The sequence below is a fragment of the Clinocottus analis genome, unplaced genomic scaffold, assembly GCF_023055335.1.
Source record: "Clinocottus analis isolate CAN_PGR_092001 unplaced genomic scaffold, fCliAna1.0.p SCAF_1, whole genome shotgun sequence".
NCBI lineage: Eukaryota > Metazoa > Chordata > Actinopteri > Perciformes > Cottidae > Clinocottus > Clinocottus analis.
Genome location: NW_027175820.1, coordinates 8425680 through 8446052, shown reverse-complemented (window position 1 = coordinate 8446052; position 20373 = coordinate 8425680). Strand labels below are relative to the sequence as shown.

The window sequence follows — 20373 nt, the reverse complement described above, 5'->3', positions numbered from 1 at the left end:
CGCCTGTAAATGAGACGGTTCCACACCTGTGAGTGACTCAATTGCTCCGATTTGCTCAGCGTTGAAAATAAATAACAGCTTAGTCTGATTATTACGCTGCCTAAATGTATTAAATAGACCCCTGAAAATATCCACCCCAAAACATTTTCATGCAAATTTTAATTGTACCGCCTTGTGAACAGTGATGTGTAATCTAGACATAAAGCAGGTAAATAATGGGAAAGCTGCTGATGGCAGCTGTGGTGATACGACTGACACTGATTTTCCGCTGGAAGCCTTAAAGAATCTTAAATATTTGCTACACTACAGTTTGTGTTGGTCACATTTTTCCATTCAATTGAATCTCAAGATTACCATTGTCATTCAATGACGGGGAAACGGGCCATTTTCACAGCAGCCACTGTGACACGTCAGACTTAACGGGTGTAATTGAATAATTAGTGAATCAGCATAAACAAAACCAGGTCCACCTCAAGGAATCTCAGCCATTAATGTAATTAAATACACCCGTTTACTCTGCAACGACATGTCAAACTGGCCCATCAGTCCACCTTTGTGGTTAGAAAGATGCCTTTAGGGTTAAAAACACAAACAAGTGGCATTTGTAACATAAATCGTGTGAAAACAGGGGCAATTATTTGGTATTTTCAGCTTTCCATATGAACAGCACTCATCCACCAATCAGTGGCCATCCAAAATGATATGCAGTTTGCTGAGGCAGAATGTGAGACACGCCGTGGACAAACGCAGAGAAGCACACTCACTCACGCTGGACCAATTGCACGATGCACCTGGCATAGACAATACATTCATGAAACATAATTACAGTGAAAAAGAAAACAGCAGGTCTTTGAAGACGGGAAATTTTATTGGAAGGAAATTGTACCTGATTTTGCTGCAGAGTGGCGGTGAAATAAAAAACAACCCACAAACATTTGGTTTACAATTAGATATGAATGGGTTAAAAAGCTCTACTGAGGCAGTTCGACAAAGTAAAAGGAAAGCTCAGGCTTTTGACATTCAAACAACTCGGAGCATCTTTGGTTCATTCTCAGTTATAAAACATATTTACAAAGCATTCACATTTAACGCCAGTGCAATTTGAACGTCTCTAAACACTCTCCAAACCTCATTGTGCTTAAATATAGTAGGAACTGTAGCTCCACGACGTATTAAAGTGCGATCTTGCTCAGTAGTTAAGTGCATAGGAAAGTCGGATCAACACAAACAGACAAATTATACAAACAAAAAAACTTGGCTAAGATAATGTCCCACACTTTTAAAACTAAGCAGCAGGTCTAAATTATTTTATCTTGCAATATTTATGTATTGACAACCAAAACACATTAGTAGGCATTAATACCTTGAATGGATCAGCAACTGCAGAAAAAAAATCCAGTGACTTAAACCAATATTATTCTGAAGTAATGATGCAAAAAGGCACAGTCAGTGAGATGTTCATCAATCGCTATTTTTTCCCCCTATTTTTAAAAAAGGGACACTCCAATGAAAAATGCAAAATATCTCCAGATTAATGTGAATTGCAGAAGTTTGGGAATGTCGGCGTCGCTCAGGCCAGTAAAGTGGATCTCAATGTCACAGGAGTCCCAAAATACAATCTAAAGAACTCAGCGGCCATGTTTGGCAAAATACATTTAAACATTAACACCAGACCCGGTCTTTAGTTTTTCTAAAACCTTTTGTTGGGGACATTTATGGGGGCGTACTTTGGCAGAAAGCGTCACAGACGGTTCTAATTCTAAAGTCAAATAAAAATCTAAAAAGGTGATATTTCAGGTCTTGGTGTATCGATGAATTGTAATCACATGGAAATCAAAAGTAAAATAGAATAATGAGTGATGACACGTATAGTATAAACTAATAAATGCACGTTTTGTTTCTGATAGTTTGGAGTCACTCATACATCAGTGCAATTGAACCCGTTTTAAGGCTTAAAGGGAGTGTTGTGTCAGCTCGAATATTTTTGTAAATCAACTAAAATTCTTTTTACAATAAAAAAAAAACAAGTATCCACTCATAACCAATAATCAACATTTACCGGGAGCATCAGTCCCAGTACTTACATCAGGTATAACACAGGACGCCTAATAAACTCAATCTAAAATAACCCAAATTAAGAAACTCTCTAACAATATATACAGTTTGAAACACAATTGTAGAAAGTCTGCAGGCTTAAATGGCATTAAATAAATAATTTAAGAAAGGGGAAGGCTGCTTTTGCTGAAAAGTACTGAAATGCACGCATGGCACATCAATACTCCCTGAGGCCGATTGTTTGAGCGAGCTCAGTCAGCGTCCGTTACAATACTGGTGGCGTCTGCATCATCAAAGGTCCTCTTGTAGCGCACGGTGGAGGAGAAGCGGGCTCCCCTCTTCTTATAGACGATAAAGCCGACGGCTCCGAGGAGAGCGAGGACGACCACGATGAAGAGACCCAACGCCACAGGGGTGCCTTTAGACTCTGAGGACGCAGGAGTCAAGCGACAGAGAGTTAACAGTTTGTAGAGGGGTTTTCGTCTCATTAGGTCATGTAGCTTTTGTTTCACTCAGTCTCTATACTCAATAAGACAAACAAAAAAATGGGTGTTTGAAATCAAACGTGCAAAACCTCCACTGTTGTCGGTGGAGTTATGTCACTTTAGAGAAGCTGAAGCTTCATTGAAAAACATGCTTTTTTGCTGAGAGTTTAAATGAGAAAATGAACATCATTGCTGTCTATAAATAGGTAAATATGACGTAGCAGCCAGATAGCTTAACTTTGCACAAAGACTCAAAGTAGAGGGGCACTAATTAACACAATATATATGTGTACAAACAATAACTGTGTGTACACACGTGTAATTTCACGGATATATCTAATATATATTGTTTAATTCTCACAAAAACCTAAAGTGTAAAAATTTATTTTTTTACGGGTGCTTGACTATTTCTCACGCGGGACCATGAACTTCCTGGAGTCTCTGCTGGTTGTCTACTTAATGTTTACCTTCAGACAGAGCCAGGCAAGCATTCTCCCTCCCTCTCGTCTAACCCACAATCCTCTCATCCAACTCTGGGCAAAGTCAAGCGCATTTCCCGAGTTGTCAAAAATATTCCTTTAACGCAGTTGTGACACTCACTCGCTTCAGTTTGGCAGACCACACGGCTGTAGCTGGCCCTGCAGCTGACAAGTTTCCAGATTCCCTCCTCTCCTGCCATCATGACGGCACATTGGGGGTCAGACTTCTTCCCAGTAACCAAGGCCTCAGACTTCCAGTTAGAGTAAGCCAGAGCCGAACCATCCTGCCAGGATACGGGTTTACCTGAGAGGAAGCACGAGCAGGCAATCAGAAGGACGACCGACCCAAACAAACGCCATAAGTAATCACATTCATTGTTTTTCTATTTATTCTTTATATGCAAACCAAATCTGCAATAACTCCCAAATTCATTGAAAGGCATTTCCTCTTTATCCTCAGAACACGCAGCTAAATCCAAGTTAATGTTTTCTGTTGCTGTAAATATTGTAAAAATAAAAAAACAGGCCTATATTGTCATGTTTCACTGTCCCTTCACATGATGTTTACCTTGAGTATCGACCTCCACATCGAGCCACACTCGACTGGTGATGAGAGGGTCATCAAACATGTACTTTGACACAAAGTCGTTCTCTTCTTTGGTTCTCAAGGTCAGTAGTTGAGCATCTGTCAGCAGAAATAAACAGAAAAAAAAAAACTGTAGTCCACCAGTTGTCTCAGATGAACACGAATTTGAACCCTCCATACACCAAACTCAGACTCACCCATGCTCTGACAGATGCTCTTGGCCTGCTCCATGCCGAACACGCTGAAGTTGTAGAAGCTCATGTCGAAGGCGTAGCAGTGCTCCTGATGCTGCACCCACTTGGACCCACCGTCGCTCTGAGGGCAGTGATTGGCCTTCGGTACCACCTCCAGTCTGGCTCCTGATTCACAACAACACAGATACAAGATGGACGACGGCTAACGCTTACAGCACACACTAAGTTGACACATAACGGCCATTCAAAACCAAAGACAATCATATCCCTCCTCCTACACAATGTGAAGAAGGACAATGCAGTTCTACATATAAAAACACATTGATGTCTCACTTTGGGAAGCAGTGGTGATGGCGGTGGTGTAGCAGATGGCTCCGTCTAACAACTTATTGCAGCTGCTCCTCACCCAAGCTCCAGCAGGGGTAACATAGACACAGCTGGCCTCTTGTCTCTTTGAGCTGGAGACCTCGCGTGAGTCAGAGATCGTGGCTTTGTAGTCAAATCTTGTCCCATCGGACCACTCGAAATCCGAGTCACTCGCCTGCACGGACAGAGACAGACGGCGTTTTGAGCCAAGATTTATGAGGCACCACCACGTGAAAGAAATCCAAACGAGGTGTACTTGGGATGCATTCGGTGTTCAAATTATTTTTGCTTGGATTCTTACATCCTGGTTCGAGAGGCCAATCCAGAGATTGAAGCCGTCAGTCTTGGCAATGAGCTTCAAATGCGCACTGTGCTGGACGTCGTGGACACTTGCCAGGTGGCCTCCACTCTGACCACACTCTTGCAGGGCATCGTGCCAGCTCAGTATTCGGGTCAGGACCTTGTAACTTAAGTTGCCGTAATGTTGGAAGTCCGCGGACGACAGGTTGTAGTCGTGTTTTAGTTCTTTGGAGCACAGGATTATGAAAAGACACAGGGAGGGGGGGGGCGTCATTTTGAGTGAGACACATTTTAAACAGAAATGCAGGAAAACTATAATTACGGCATGAAGTGCGAAACACCTACCGTTGTCCAGTTTGCAGGTCACAATGCTCATTTGTTTGAACTCTTCAAAATAGTTTCGGTTGGTGATGAGGATCCAGTTCCCGTCAACGGGGAGGCCGGCCATGAACGCTCCGTCGACATCTGGTCTGCCATTTGCCCAGTTGGAATATTGCACATTTGTGCCATCATACCACTTCATCAGGTTATCTACAGCAGAACGACAATTATATTAACCCCTGGCACAATTACATAAAGCACAATTTGTTTACAGACATCCGTAAAAGTATGCACCGTTGTTATCTTTGAACAGCCCCAGCCATACAAATTGGACCAGGTTTTTAAACGGTATGAGTTGCTGCTTAACAAACTCATTCTCCTCTGAATTTCGGATGGTTAGGATGTCTGCATTTGCATCTGAAACATAAAACACATCACCGTCAACAACTTAAGCAACAGTCGCTTGTCATAGAAAGATTCATAAGCAAGCCTCCACACGGCAACATATGCCCAGTGTGGTGAAAGTCTTACGTAGTTTCTTGCAGGTGTCCTGAATCCGTCCTTGGTCAAAGTGGTCCCATCTGGAGGAGACCAGCTTGAAGGAGTAGCAGTTGTTCTTGAAGGGGATCCAGTTTGGACCATTGATCTTATGGGGGCACTTGACTGCAACATCCTCTGGTGTGGTGATGATCTCTTCTGCAATCCGTAAATTTACGTTTTGATTCAAATAGTCTCTGAAGATTACCATTTGCAAGAATACCGACGCACAATCGAGAGGGAGGAGATTGTAAAAGTAGATGAAATCTAAAGTTTTAGAACCGCAAGACCAAAAACGAAAATGAAAAGGATTTAGAGTGCTGTTGTTAAAGTTCGGAAGTCTGCAAGGATTTGAAATGGTTTTAAATTTTGACAAAATGGTGAGACACATTTCTCTAAACCCTTGAATACAATACCCAAATCTCGCTTGTGCTTTGTTTTGACAGCCAAACAGGGAAGCCATAGCTTCACCTTCTATGTTTCTAATATTCCCCAACAACGGACTCTACTTCCTGTTACTGCAGAGGAATTATCAGCAGTGCGTTTAAGCTAGAACTGGCTTTGCTGTAAACCCTCTCAGCTGTGATGTCTCAGACAACACCCTGCAATATGAGGAGGTGAAACACTCCATACCATGTGGTTTGTGGCAGATAGCGCCTCCCAGCTCCTCCTCACACTCTGTGGCTTTCCAGAAGCCGTCGGTGTCCAGGTAGACGCACGAGCCACTGGTGACATCAGAAGACCAGCGACTGAATACAGTGTGACTGTGGTCGGTCCAGCGGTAGTGGATCCCATCCTGTGCACAAAACCAAAAGACAGTATTCCAAGAAGTACCTTGTAAAAAGTAGCAGATTCAAATAAGGGCAGCCCTCCCGTGGCACACTCACGTCTTCGCTGAAGAGGCCGATCCACATAGGCTTGCGTGCGCGGCTCACATGCACGGTGAGGGTGGCCTGCAGGAAGGTGTCGGCCACGCTGGCCAGGTCCATGTTGTTGCTTCGGCACTGCTCTAGGGCCTCAAACCAGGTGAGATTTCTGTTAAGCAGCAGGATGGTGTGGTTGTTGACCGAGAAGCTCTCTGTTGGGACGTGGGGCTCCTCTAGTTTGTCTGAAATGACCAAACCGTGTGTTTTTTAGAACATGTAAGGAGTTTTTAATCAAGGCACTTCATGCCTTTTACGAGAGATTTCAGGAGAGCGATGACAGGGAGTGATTAAGTGAGACACATCTTTACAATACAGTCTTATTGAGTGCAGGAAGTGGTGATTTACCTGCATAGTGCTGGCAAAAGGCCACATTTTGATATTGTGTGCAAGAAGAATAATCCCAGGTACCCAGCATGGCAGAATTGGGGTTATTGATCAAAAACACACACAAATCCATACTGTCCGGATCCCATGTCTGCCAAACAAAAACAAAAAAGTATAGACAAACATTATATTGTGAATTAAAACTAGAAAAGGCTCCCCCCTTTCATTAATTAAAAGCTACCACCGGCTAATGCTAGCAAAAAGGAACAGGCTATAGAAGTCTGGTAACCTCACTTACTGTAACTCCACACCTACAGATTTGTTTTCTTGCAGTCTTCAGACTAAAAGACAACACTCAAGGCAATGTGATAGATTGTGCAGCTCCCTCTGGAGCCACAAAAACATGCACATGCATCATTTCTCTCAAAGATCCTGAAAAATGCAGTGACGGTAAGGGGAACTTACGTTGACTTTTATATCCCTGTGCATGCCCAGAACCAGAGGGTTAATATTGACGTAGTTAACTGGGGACTGGTCCACCCATTCAGGGTCGCCATGCTTGATTTTCAGACCGATCCATATCCTCCCCATGTTTCTCATCCTCGGCAGAAGGGTGGTGATGAAGTCTGAAACACACAGTTACAGTACGACAATGATTTGTGTTCAAAAGACCATGCATGTTGACTCTGCGGAACTATACCAGTTCACACACGTTAAAAACATTTGTTTAACAATGCATTTGAAATCATCAGAGTCATATTGGGCTTGTTTATCAAACATAGAGCTAGAACTATAGCCGCTCTCACCTTGCTCCGCCTGATCCGATATAGTGACCAGAGTTCCTCTCACCGACTGGCATTCTTCAGTGGCATACTTGAATGACACAGGCTTCATGCTCGTCATCATTGTGTAACACTGAAAAAAAAATTAAAAGACACACCCGTATCACAATGTGCTGTATGTAAAGAGACTCCCAGGTTAAATAAAACACAAAAAGAGATATACAAAAGGGCAAAGGCCTGTTCCTCCAGGCAGTAAATATGTCATAAACATCCTTTTTTAATTTTGCTGCCTTTTGAAATTTCTTCTATTGCACCAAACTGCAGCTGTGATGGAAATAGCTCAAATGGAGATGGTCTGTGTTGGGCCATTTCTTTTGTAGGAAATTCAATTTTTTTTGTTAAAAGTATAGAAATAATATAATTCAATTGTCTTGGCTTTGATAATTCTGTTCTATGTGACTGTATGGTTAACGTATACAACCACAAGGACAAGAGTGGACCTGCCCTTTTAGATGTCAAGCAGCCTCTAGAAATGTAGTGACTGTTGACTGATCAGACCTTATTTCTGTAGGACAGGGATTCATTTCCACAGGGCAATCCTCCAGGCTGAGGCTCCAGAGGGTTTATCTCCACTGACGTGATGTTGTGTCTCTCACACACAAAGGACAACTGCTGACGGCAACTGCGCTCATGCTCTGCAAGTTGACATATGACAGCAAATGTGTGGATGAGCAAATGAGACCACAAGCCTGGTAATGAATCACATTGAGCAATCTGCATCACAGCTTGTCCTGCTCTCTGAAAGGATTAAAGTCAGATTAGTTCTTAGAAATATTACCGTACCATTTCATGCTACTATGGAGACATTTCAAATTAACCTTTTAATATTTGAAATGAATACCTTATAGCTTTAATGCCCCTAAAAACTTTCTGAAGAATTCCTCTCGAAGGTTAAATATTCATCAATATTTTGGTCGAAGCTGATTGAGAGCAAAGGTTTTCTGAGCCTTTAGATTCATCTAAACCAGGTTTTAATTTAAGTTTCAAATTCATCAAGAAAACAAAGAAACAAGATGTTTGACTGTTCTCATATTTAATGTGTAACCTGGAGCCGTGCGATATTTCAAACTGCAAAAAATTGGCAACTCAGTGCAACTTAGTCTGTTTTCTATCCATAACAATAAAATAAGAAATATCCAGAACCTGAGTTAACAATATGATATTTTCTCACCTGGAAAGAGGTTATCAGGACTGATGGAGGTGCATTTGCGCAGGAAAACTGAATGATAAAAGTACATCTCGGTGTGCCTGGAACATACAATATCTCAGTCAACTTCGCACTGTGTGATTGAAAAATATGAACTGTGCGTCTTTATCTGTGTGTACTGGCTTACATCATGGGGAATATCCGTCCAGGGTCTCTCAAATCGACCCACCAGCTTTGCTTGGGAGAACTTGACATCTGTTTAAAACACGCAAGCAAAAGTACCACATGATAAAATAATCAACTTTATTAGATCTTGTCTTATACAGAATAAAAACAAAAAAAAAGCTTCTTAGGTCAAAAACTTAAAGGATTATTATTATTATTATAGCAGAGTACAGACGTAGAGCAGGCAAGAAAAAAAATTCCACATTTGCCTTTAAGGGCTTTACAATATGTACACATACGACATCCCTGTCCCGGGACCTCACATCATATCAGGAAATACTTGTCTGCAGTTGATGTGTGCGTCAGAAACATTGGCGAGTTCTTAAATTGTGTATTGTACTTCCATAAAGTTGGAGGACTCACAAAAGTACAGTCAAAATTCACGCAGAGATGTGTAGTAAATGTCAGTAAGCTTAAGGCATGATGTATTCTTAGTTGGTTATTTTTGTAAATATTTTTGTAATTTTTTGGGGCAAAACATTGTTTTTAATTTATGGTGGGTCTACTAACGGACACTTGAGCACTTCGAGCACTGACTTTCAGTGCTTAAGGCGCCACACTGACAAAACCAGCAGAATTCAGGGCACTGAAAGTACCCAGAAGGCGCACTGCAAACGATCAAAAAAATACAGAGTAAAACGATGGACACTACTCGCACTAAATGGGCGCCATCTTGGCTACGTAGCAGAAGAGGAGGAGCCCTTTCCGGCAGCTTTTCATTAATTAATTTATATCCTCCTGCCGCGATTGTGGAGGTGTCGCAGTTTCCACATGGGTTGGAGGAAGGGGAACACAAGGGACAAAAATAGGGTAAGAAGTGCGTTCATTTTGTCAGTTTTAGTTTCGCGGGTATCGCGAGCAGATTTGTGGACGTCACGTCCGCCAATTGGTTAACGGAAGTGTTCCACTAGATACAGCGCTAACCAGCGACACAGTGCACTACAGATGTTAATGCTCTGTATTAGAGTGCACTGTATTGCAGTGTACTTCATAAAGTGTTCGGTAGTAGACACGGCCTGTGTGTGTCAAACTGCACTAATTAGCTCATATCAATCAGCTGTGGCTCATTCAGCACCAATCAAAAGGTTGTCATGGCAACTGCTAAGTCGGACAGTCAATCTCTCAGCGATGGAGTTGAGGCCCACCAGTTAAAAACTAGAGCTCAAATCATCGCGGGCATTTATCGCTCTGTATTTTAGAATTGTTATTAAAGATTATCTTTCGTCGTTAATTGAAGCAGCATTTATGAAAAAGAAAAAAGAGGTACAAAAATGTCCACCAGGGTATGACCACTTACGTCACTTAGGTGCTGGTGGATCTTTCCGGCAGCAGTCGAGCCAAGTGGCGTCGCCAGTCTGCTGCCATTCATACTGCAAAAGAGGCCTGCCTCCTCAAAGGTTAGTTTAGGCTCCTTAACAAACCAAAACTCTGCTCCATCTATGAAGATAGAGCTCTCATGGTGTCCACCTGGAAAGCACAAAATTGTTCTATGTGCAGGTCATCGGACAATTAACAAAATGTTAAATCAAAGAAATTCTGTCCGTTTCATGTGAACACAGAAACCGGCAAAGACTTGGTCATTACCCGGATTGTACCAGTCTGGATTCTTTGGAGTCTTTCCTGTTGAAGCACAAGATATAAACAAAGAACGAGTTAGAAGGAAATCCGGTTCTTTCCCTTATTGCGTTTTATAAAATCACAATCACACATAACGAATCTCTTCAATTCAGCAGTATTGATGAGAGTCTTACCACGGGGGAGTTGGCAGACCCACTCTAGCCTGGCGTCACAGTGAAAGGGAGTGGCGTAGAATGGTGTCGGAGGCAAGTCGTGCAGCAGAAACACAAACAGGAGCTTCAAGGTGCTCTTGGATGTCTAACAAAGACACAGAGAATATTATCATGAAGGAAAAAAGCTGTTTTCCTACGCGTGACATTGCAGACTTGTTGCAGAGTCTGAAAAAAAGTAGTTAATTTAAATAGAGGCAATAGCAAAAGAGAATCAGCCCCCTTTTGTGTGAAACACACGTCCAATAAACAAAGATAAACTATCATCATAGCCACTTTGACGTTTGTCAAGTGACGGTGTCCTTGTGATGTGGAAAAACAAACAGGAACCACTGCTGCCACCAGCTGTCTTTTTTTATTATTATTGTTTTAGGACAGTATGGAGGATATGAAATAACTGATTTAAACAGCTGAGCAAATGGCCTTGATTCTCAGATTAAGATGTGCAGTAAAGAAAACCATATAGAAAGTAATGTAGACAGACAAGGCATTATACATTTAAAAACACATAGGTGGGTGTGGAAGGGGAGCTCACCTTGAATGCAGTGCAGTCTCGACTGTATGCATCATCCTCATGGAAATCTTGGTGCAAAACATCCATGGAAACCTGTTGTGAATAAAATTAAATTAACTGACTTTTTACTAATAAATAAATGCAAGAAAATGCAAAAGGTATATCCATGCCCATGCCTGACATGTTATGTTTGAGATTGATAAAAAAGAAAAAAGGTGCAGTTTCAGGACTTTTATAAAGCACGGATATCACCTTTTTATTGTTTTCAATATACTTTGTTCCAGGAAATTTGAGAATTCCCCATCTTGACATGGAGCCCGTCACTATTATCAACATGTTAATTGATGGATATAAATATTTGTTGAAAAACGCTGAACGACTTCATACCAAAACATTTACTTGTTTATGGTTGTCGTCATACTCACAGGCTGTCTGTTGCTCCACTGCCAGGAGCGATCAGCTGGGTTTCTTCGGTTCAGGCCAACCCAGAAATACCGATTATCACTGCAATAGGAACACCAGAGCAAACCAACCGTCATTCGTGACACAAAATGAATCGTTTTTTAAAGAACTCCCTCCCCCCAAAAAAGAGATGTTGCGACTTTGTTTTTAGATGCAACGGTGGCACACGCACATCAGGACGTGCGTGGGCCACCTGACCTTTAGAGTATGCATCCCCCTTACTTCTCCACTCTAAAAATAGGACATATACCTGTAGTACTGTGGCATTATGCATAGTGTGCATGTGTACCTGATGGTGTCTCGCAGGATGCTGTGCAGGGCCCTCATCTCATAGTTGCTTGTGAAACTGGGCAGGTTGGCTCCCAGAGCCAGACAAAACCTCTCAGCTTCCTCCCAGGAGCGCTTCCTGCTCAGCCTTTCCTCATGAAATACCTGTCGAGGCCAAAAACAACAATTTACAACTGCTGCTTAATTCTTAATTTGTTCTAAAAAAAAATGAGGTTTTAGAATTTTCTTTCAAAATAAATGCATTAGAAACAAAATTATCATCTTCCTTATTCTATGCATTCTTCTCTCCTTGCCACACCCCCAAACACACACACCTTGTAGCAGTATTTGATGTTTGGTCTGGAAACCCATCCATCAGGACAGGTGGCGTTGGGGTTCGGCTCTGGTTCTGGGGCTGGAGGTGGGCTGAGGTCTGTTCTACAAATGGTACCCGCCTTAAAAATGGTACAGTTCTTCACCTCCCACTTGCCCAGGAGTTTTGCGGTAGAAATCACTGCACAGCCTCCTTCCCGATCTGAAATACAATGTAATTGAAACATTACATTTATTTTAACATGTAAATGCGTGCGCGCACACGCACACGCACACGCACACACACACACACACACACACACACACACACACAGCGAGTGTCCTGCTCAGGAAACAGTGAATGGTAAATGTCATTTTATGCATTAGTAAATCTGAACCTAATACTTGAATATGGGGAGAGAGAGGTTCAGAATGAAACTGTTGTGCTAGGGCCACTCCTGCATACGAAACTGGGTGGAGCAGAAGCGGCTTTCACTAACCTGGTTCGAACCAGCCCCAGTTTGTGTATGTAACCACCTGCGGGGTCCCATCCTGGCTCAACCACTGGTACTCCCCTGTGTTGTTAATGTCCTGCAGCCCGATCCAAAAATACTGAGGGTCCAAGCTGATATGCTTTCGAAGAAGACGACTAATGAAGGCCTGCTCAAACCTGGAAAGAACGGTCGAATATGGGAACACTAGAATGTATTTATGTGGGCAGTAACTGATGGTTGTCAGAGTGTGCTTTGTAACCAAGCGGTTTCCCTACCGGCTTCTTATGGTGATGTTACAGCGATCTTTGAAGGGCACTTGATTGGTGTTCACTTGATAACAGGAGTTGCCGTGTCTTCTCCAACCCTGAGGGATTCACACCAGTGACTCTTAAGTTACATTCAAATCACAAGCAAAAACACATCACTTCATCCTTCATCCTAGTTCTCATACACACCCGGCCCTCGGCAATGGGAACACAAGATCAGTATTCAGCTATGATAGTTATTGTTTTGCATTCACACATCTCTCCTAGCCTGGTTTCAGCTGCCGATACAGCTACAGATCTGCCTTTATAACTCAAAAGGCATTACCTGGACCTAAACTACAAGTCAGCATTCGATGAAATGTGGAAAGTAATGCAAAAACACTGCAGGTGTCACCTTGGAAAATCTGGTCACGTAGACAGTACTCACATCCTCAAAGCGGCATCCGGGCTGTACAGCCGATTCATTGACCTTTCCTTTCTTCTGACACATGAAAGGTAGCCTCATTGTGCAATCACCGACCCGCCAACCAAGACGCTGTGGAGCATGGACACAGGTTTGATTTCGCAGGCCTTGAATAAACAAACTCATACAGCAAGTCTTTGGGACACACTCCCCACACATGTCGAACACAAGACTAAATTCCGTGGATGGGGTTAGAAATAACAAACACACACACACACACCTCTCCAGCATAGAAGACACAGCTGGTATCTAAAACAGGCTGGACTGGTTGGTTTTGGTCCCAGTAGGTGAAGGTGACCGGTGTCTGGTCGATCCATTTGAAGACAGAGGGGTTTATGCCAACACCGATCAGACCGATCCAGACATCCAACCACTTGCCGTCTGATGGACCATAAAAAAACATAAGACCATTACTTTATGGCACTGTTTAATACAATTATTACATCTTTTTTTAACTAACACAGTCAAAGCAGGGGTCTGGTGGGAGATATTGATGAGAGTTTTTATTTTTTTTATTTATTTTTTAAACGCATGTACCTGCATGGAAATTAGTGCTGATCATCTCTTTGCTGTCAATGGAGTGGAGGCTGGCCAGAGAGCCTCCTCCTCCTCCCTCAGTGTGGTTACAGTGCATCTGGGCCTCTGTAATGTTTCGAGGCTCGTCCTTCACTAACTTGTAGCACCAGCCATTCCATGGGACCCAGCCGTTTGCGCACACTGTTTCGCTATATACAAAAGACTCTGAAAAGAAGGACCGAGAGGACGAGTCAGGTCAGGGTCATTTCTACATCCCAAAAAAACTACACAAAGAGAGCCAACGGCCGTTAAAACAACTTGAGAGTCTTATTATAAATTCAAGGGTCCTGACAAAACTGTTTGGTTATGCTTAATATATTATGAACAACAGCCACCACAAACTATTGGATGGATTGCAGATATCCAAGATCCCTGGAGGGTCAACTTTAATGATTTTGGTGACGCCTCCGAACTTTCCTCCAGTGCCACCACCAAGTTAATATGTTTGGCTTTGGAGGAAAACGTCTTCAACTAATGGATTGGATGTCGAACTCTGAAACTTTGGGTGACAACCTGACTTCAATTGTTGTATATCGTTAATACTTTGTGTTTGTAAGAGAGCAGCACACGCTAGCTGTGGACCATCTCCAACAGGGTTCAGGGGGGACGGAAGTACAGACCGTGAGCAGCAGCAGCTAACCTACCTGTTGGTGCCTCGTGGGAGACGTTGACACTTTTTTTGCAGATGTATGGCAGCCGGTTGTTGCATGCCTGAGATTCATAGCTCTGTTTGGAGTTCAGGACTCCACAGTCCGACTCAAAAATGATGGGGGAGGATGGCATTCCTGTCAAACACACACATACGCGTGCAAACACACACACAATGAGGGGAAAATAAAAATAACACACGGTCTGCGACAGCAGAGCGGTGGCATTTTAAGTTCTTTTCAAGGTTCCACTTATCAACTGTGTTTCACATGGTGAGGTGAAACAAAAGAACTGTTGCAATAACGGTTCAACACAGTGACACGTGGCAAATTACAGCAAGAGCTCATATCAGCAGAGGGCCAGATGGCAGCAGTATCCTTGACAATCACACTGAAACTTAAGAACAACATCTTCCCTTTGAGAAGAGAGAAAGAAAAATAAAACATATTACAATAGCTAGAAGGCGCTATAAAGCCTTCCATTCAGTAGTATTAATGAGTTATTCAGCGACAGTGGCAGCCCCAACGCCACACTGTGTCCAAAAGCACAGGCACAATGAGCTTCTTTACAACACTGCCCACATTGTTTCTTTCACTGACACCGAGTCTCAGTTTATAGAAGGGCAGCGACAACGACAGCACGCAGGGTTTTGGTGTGCGACATTGAGCAGGTGTTTAGCCACAAATTAAAGTTGCAAAATAGTTGTATTTTTTACCACTCATAACCCACCAACATGTGTTTATGTGGAATTTATTTAGATACACTCAGAAATGGGAAAGATTAGAAATTAGACACTTTTTTTGTGGAACCACAATCACCTGTTTCCCAGCGCAGCGTCGACAGAGGGGAACCATCAGACCACTGCCATCCATGAGAACTGTCTAACTGGTGAAGGCCGATCCACATCTTCTCAGGCATTCTCTCAAGGCCGTCCAATACTGCACAATGTAACACAAGAGCACACAGGACAAGTCAGGCACGCATGTAAAAAAAACAAACAAGTGACACGTCAAAAATAATAGCGATCATCAAGTGGTATTGAACCAGTTCCCTTAAAGTGGTTTCCAACCCCAAACACTACGAAGCCGTTGCAATAATGTGCGCCCACGTGTCTCACAGCATTAACTAAAGAGCACATGACACACATCAAGTCATTCTAGCTTTACTCTCTTTTACTTTCATATTACATAAAATGAGGAGGAGCAACCCAATAATAAACGGAAAAAGTGAAACATAACATGAGGTCATTTAGAAGTTGCACTGTTCATAAATCGAATGAGACCGAAATGAAAGAATAATTTAATAACTGATATTTGCTTATTAAAACACATTGTTCAAGTCCATTGACTAAATGGGAAAGCTTACATGATGTAACATTGACCTTAGAGAACAATCAAAATATCCAAAAAAAGGTTTCTGATATTATTCACATCAATCAAACGTGGGCAGGAGTGAAATAGACGTAGATGCATTTTAGCTTTCTTTGTTTCTTGACTTTCAAAAGATCTCAAACTATATAATTATATATTTTGGGATTTGAAGGACACATGCCAGCTGATAGATTTAGAAAAGGACTTTTTTTTAAAAATTATTTAAAAAAAATATATATACATGTTATGAATGTGTGTGTTGGGGAGCATTCCTCTCAGATCAAAGTGTTTGTAACAAGAAGTCCAGGACTTTGACTACTTTATGCTTTTGTCAGCTTATAGAAGGAGTAGGAGAAGGAGAAAGGAAAAGAACAAGAAGTAGTAGTAGTAGTAGTATGAAATCAGTCTCACAGGTTTTGGAGTGGAGATCTGCGGGCTCAGACACACTCAGTAAGTCAGCTCCCTGACTCCGACATGAATCCAAGGCTTCCTGCCAGGTCACCGCGGCACTGGAAACAAACTCATAGCAGGACTCCCCTTCTGGGCCGGCAAACAGAGTCTGGCAACCCTTCTCTGCAAGGTCAGAGAGACGGTATCAGCATGAGCATGAGAATCTAAATGTGCCATTTTGTTGATGCCGGATGTAATCCAACCGGATCCATTACAGAGAAAAATAGATTGTGACCTAGCCTTGAGCAGAGATTTTAGATCATTAGAAAACATCCAGGCATGCAACGTAAATTGAGACAAATACAAATTCTTTGGTGATTAATGCCAACATTTAAATAGAAAAGGGTTAAATGTCTCCATTGTGAATTAAAAGGATCACAAATCATAAAACTTGTAATTGTTTTGTTTTTTAAGTATTGGAGAACATGCCAGGTGTCAGACAGTATCCCATGTTTCTGTCGAGGTCGTAGTCTGATGTGGTGGCGCACCACGACAATCCAGGTAAATCTGCATCTGGGAGGCACCCGTGATGCCAGCTGCCATTGTGTTTGAAGGGGAACTCGCAGGGGGAGCCGGCAGAGTTCCCACCGGTGGTGTGGACAACTGCAAAGAGAAGAGAGCAAAGACTTATTATAAGCACCGGATATTTGTGCCGTTTCTAAGAAAACCAAATCAATACGACTTTAAACCAGTTCTCCTTTTTGTCAAGAAAACACGGTGCAGATAATGTCAGCCAAGTTGACTAGGGTGACAGGAAACACTGGTGGACCACATTGGTGTACAGAAATGGGTTTGTTTGTGCTATGCAGAGACTACAAACACAGAAAACATGTAAATGTAAAAAGGATGCAACACTGTATTGAACACTGCCAATTAGGGCCGGTATTTGGGGAAGTGAAAGGAATGACGGTGAGCAAAGAGAAATAAGAGTATATTATTAAGATTTAACAAGTGAGGAAAATACTTTAGGGAAATTGTCTCTAAAATGCATCTAGTTTAGATCCTCAATGTTTATTTCTTATTTTTCTGTTTTTTTTAAAGAAAGCATATGTCCTATGGATATATACCTAGAGTCTAAAGTGGTACCTTTAACATTATTTTTTATTTTTATTACAATCATGGATACAGACATCAGCATTCATATTTGATAATATTTATTTATTTGGATTATATTATTTGAAGAAAAGCCCTGTTGCTGTTAATGATAGAGTAATTGGAATCACCCAAAATACCACGCAGTTCAGAAGAAGTCCTGTCCTTTAACCTGGAATGTCCCCACAGAGCACTTAGATGTAATGATTGATAGAAATAGAGTCAACCAGCCAGTCAGGTTTCGTTAGAAAGCCCAACCCGTTTGATCATGTGAGACGTGTCAGCGAAGGTAACGCCTGTACATATATATGGAGGTGTAAGATTTTTAGGTTTGTTTTCCACTCAAAACAAAAACACATTACTTTAGTTTGTCGACTGATGATTTCCTCAAGGATTAGGTCTCCTCAGCGCTCCATAATGGAAAGCAGAGAGCACTTGTTTAAAGAATGTGTCGCTCAGATAAGACGGTGGAAACCACACTCACCATGGTACAGACGCCTGCAGATGTTGTCCTGGGACGCTCCTCTTACCCACAAGTCATTAGCGTCCCGCTTGGCGATCACTTTGCCATCGCTGACCGCCAGGCCCATTTGATAAATGGTGAAAACGGCCCCATCCAGGCAGCGCCACCACAGCAGGATGTTGGAGCCACAGTCCACCAAGGACAGTGCCTTGGAGCGGACGTCCAACGCCAAGCAGAGGGACGTGGCCACATGGAAGAGCCGGTGACCCGAGCCCCACTTCCACAGCTGTGAACCACCTTTTGGATCGCAGCGGGTGAGACTCAGGTTTCCAGAGTCTGCTAGACCCAGACACACCCCTGTGCTCGAGTGCTGGATGGTGAACGCATCCTCGTCTGTTACGGAACAGATCAAATTACTTACAAATGACAGTAACAGTAGCTACAATTGAGTTATTTTGAAATAATTTCCTCTTAGGGGAGGATTTCAAGCAGCAATGATACTCATTAGACAGGAAATCTCATATACATGTATAACACAAGATGATTATCTCTTCAAATATGTTTAGCTGCTCGCAAGAAAGCTATCAGAAATATATGGTTACAGGCGAACCTCCCCAAACCAATGAAATACACACTATGAAGAACATGACCTAAAAAATGGGTATTGTATGGGACTGATTCTAGACTCATTATATAGACGAAAAAGGAAACAAATTTTAATGAATGTATTGCTCGAGATATACAAGGAACTGCATAGTCACTAAGAAAAAGCCGGAAGTATGGACACATAATAACTGAGGTAAATATTTCTGCAGCTAAATATGAAACAAAAACAATTGATATTTGCATACAAAAGCTTTCAAAAAAAGAAAGAAAACAATAACACGTTACAGCTTCACTGTGTAGAGTCGCAGCCATTCACAGTTGTGCATTGAGCAGCAGATCAGCTTCTATAATACGAGGGCTGTTAACAGACGTGCCAGAGCTTCTGGGGAGGAAGATTTGTGGTGTCGCGGGGGGGTTGAAACTAGTTTGAGCTGTCAGAATATGTTCAGGCACCAAACTCACTGAGGGTTGGGAGCAATGTCAAACTCACGAGCTAACTAGCTAACTAACTAAACTCAAAACTGCTTTCTACATCTGCCTCCACTTGCTGTAGTCCAGCCGGTCTGACGCTATTGTCCTCGGATCCACGCTCCTGAGTTTATCACGCTCAGTCGAGCCCTAAAAGGCTAGAAGGGCGCGTGCACGCCTGGAAAAGTGTCGCAGAAATGAAAATACGAAGTGTCGGAGCGCGAGGCGGATACTTACCGAAGCCTTCGGCGTTGGCCGTCTGCGAGCAAGTCCCCAAGAACACCGTCGTCCCCAACACAATCAACAAACAAAGGCAAAGTGTCGCTCGGGACGCGTTCAGCATGGTGGCGGTCTTTCTGTTGGACTCATAAAGAAAGGAGTCCTCGCGGGGTGGCGGAGCGTGAATGTGCGACGGTCGATACGTGAACTCCAAACCGAAAGTGATACGATAGCTAACCGGACGTTAACCCAACTGTCAGTTGTGTTATCCACAGTCCCGCTCCGACTACGACATCAAGCTAGCGCGAGCCAGAATGAACCGAGGGACTTCCGGTTCCACTCGCAGGATAAAGTCGACGGGCGGCCGACAGGAAGCCTGATCCCACAGGGACCGTGATATGAAGTGATGTGTGAAGGTAGCATAAGAAAAAAAATGCAAAAAGGGTTAGGATTAAGGTACAAAAACAAAAATACATCCAGAGGGAGAGAGAGAGAGAGAGAGAGAGAGAGAGAGAGAGAGAGAGAGAGAGAGAGAGAGAGAGAGAGAGAGAGAGAGAGAGAGAGAGAGAGAAATATATATTTCTTAATTTTTACTTGCTCATTTAGGATGTCTATGGAATAGACTAAATGCCACTTTACTAAGTCAAATAACGGATGAGATTTTATTTTAACTTAATAACACGTAACTTTAAATTTGCATAATACACTTTTTCAACTTGGTCCCTCGCATAATGTGGACTTACTTTAAAGTGTTAAATGGCGATCCGAACGAGGCGAATTTCACGCAACGCTTTGATTTTGAAGGCGAGATGTCTCGTCCTGTCTTCTATCTTTGCAATAGTTCTTGCTCTTGTTGTTCACGCACTTATGCTGCTTCACGCCCATTCGGTTGTTTACGTCCGACTGAAACGCGCGCACGTTGCAGAGGAAGTGCAGCAGCAGCATTAATGATTGATCTTGTACGTACAGTAGCACTTAATGTTTGTAATTTGTAAACGTAGCAGCTGGTATGAATTATTAACCACTCTGATGTCAGATAGCACCAGAGGAAGAGTCGATAGCTGCACTTTGCTGTCTCATTGTCTTCACTGAAAGGTGCTGCAACGCTGACACCTTTATTTAGACAATC

At 42.6% G+C, this 20373-nt stretch overlaps 1 protein-coding gene across 1 annotated transcript; it reads right to left on the bottom strand.

The window, feature by feature from the left end:
* Nucleotides 1–849: 849 nt before the first annotated feature.
* ly75 (lymphocyte antigen 75) lies at nucleotides 850–19568 on the bottom strand. The gene is made up of 35 exons (XM_068579130.1): nucleotides 19263–19568; nucleotides 17973–18344; nucleotides 16826–16999; nucleotides 16358–16519; nucleotides 15395–15514; nucleotides 14573–14713; nucleotides 13890–14093; nucleotides 13573–13733; nucleotides 13317–13424; nucleotides 12899–12987; nucleotides 12630–12799; nucleotides 12153–12352; nucleotides 11840–11982; nucleotides 11514–11592; nucleotides 11110–11181; nucleotides 10539–10662; nucleotides 10372–10407; nucleotides 10085–10254; nucleotides 8750–8817; nucleotides 8587–8663; nucleotides 7914–8050; nucleotides 7380–7488; nucleotides 7039–7199; nucleotides 6595–6724; nucleotides 6211–6431; nucleotides 5957–6119; nucleotides 5318–5482; nucleotides 5081–5203; nucleotides 4811–4996; nucleotides 4467–4690; nucleotides 4133–4340; nucleotides 3803–3964; nucleotides 3588–3704; nucleotides 3141–3323; nucleotides 850–2482 (listed from the first exon to the last, which is right to left on the bottom strand). The coding sequence occupies exons 1-35, from the start codon at nucleotides 19366–19368 to the stop codon at nucleotides 2307–2309; spliced, it is 5241 nt and encodes a 1746-aa protein (XP_068435231.1). The 5' UTR covers nucleotides 19369–19568; the 3' UTR covers nucleotides 850–2306.
* Nucleotides 19569–20373: the final 805 nt, after the last annotated feature.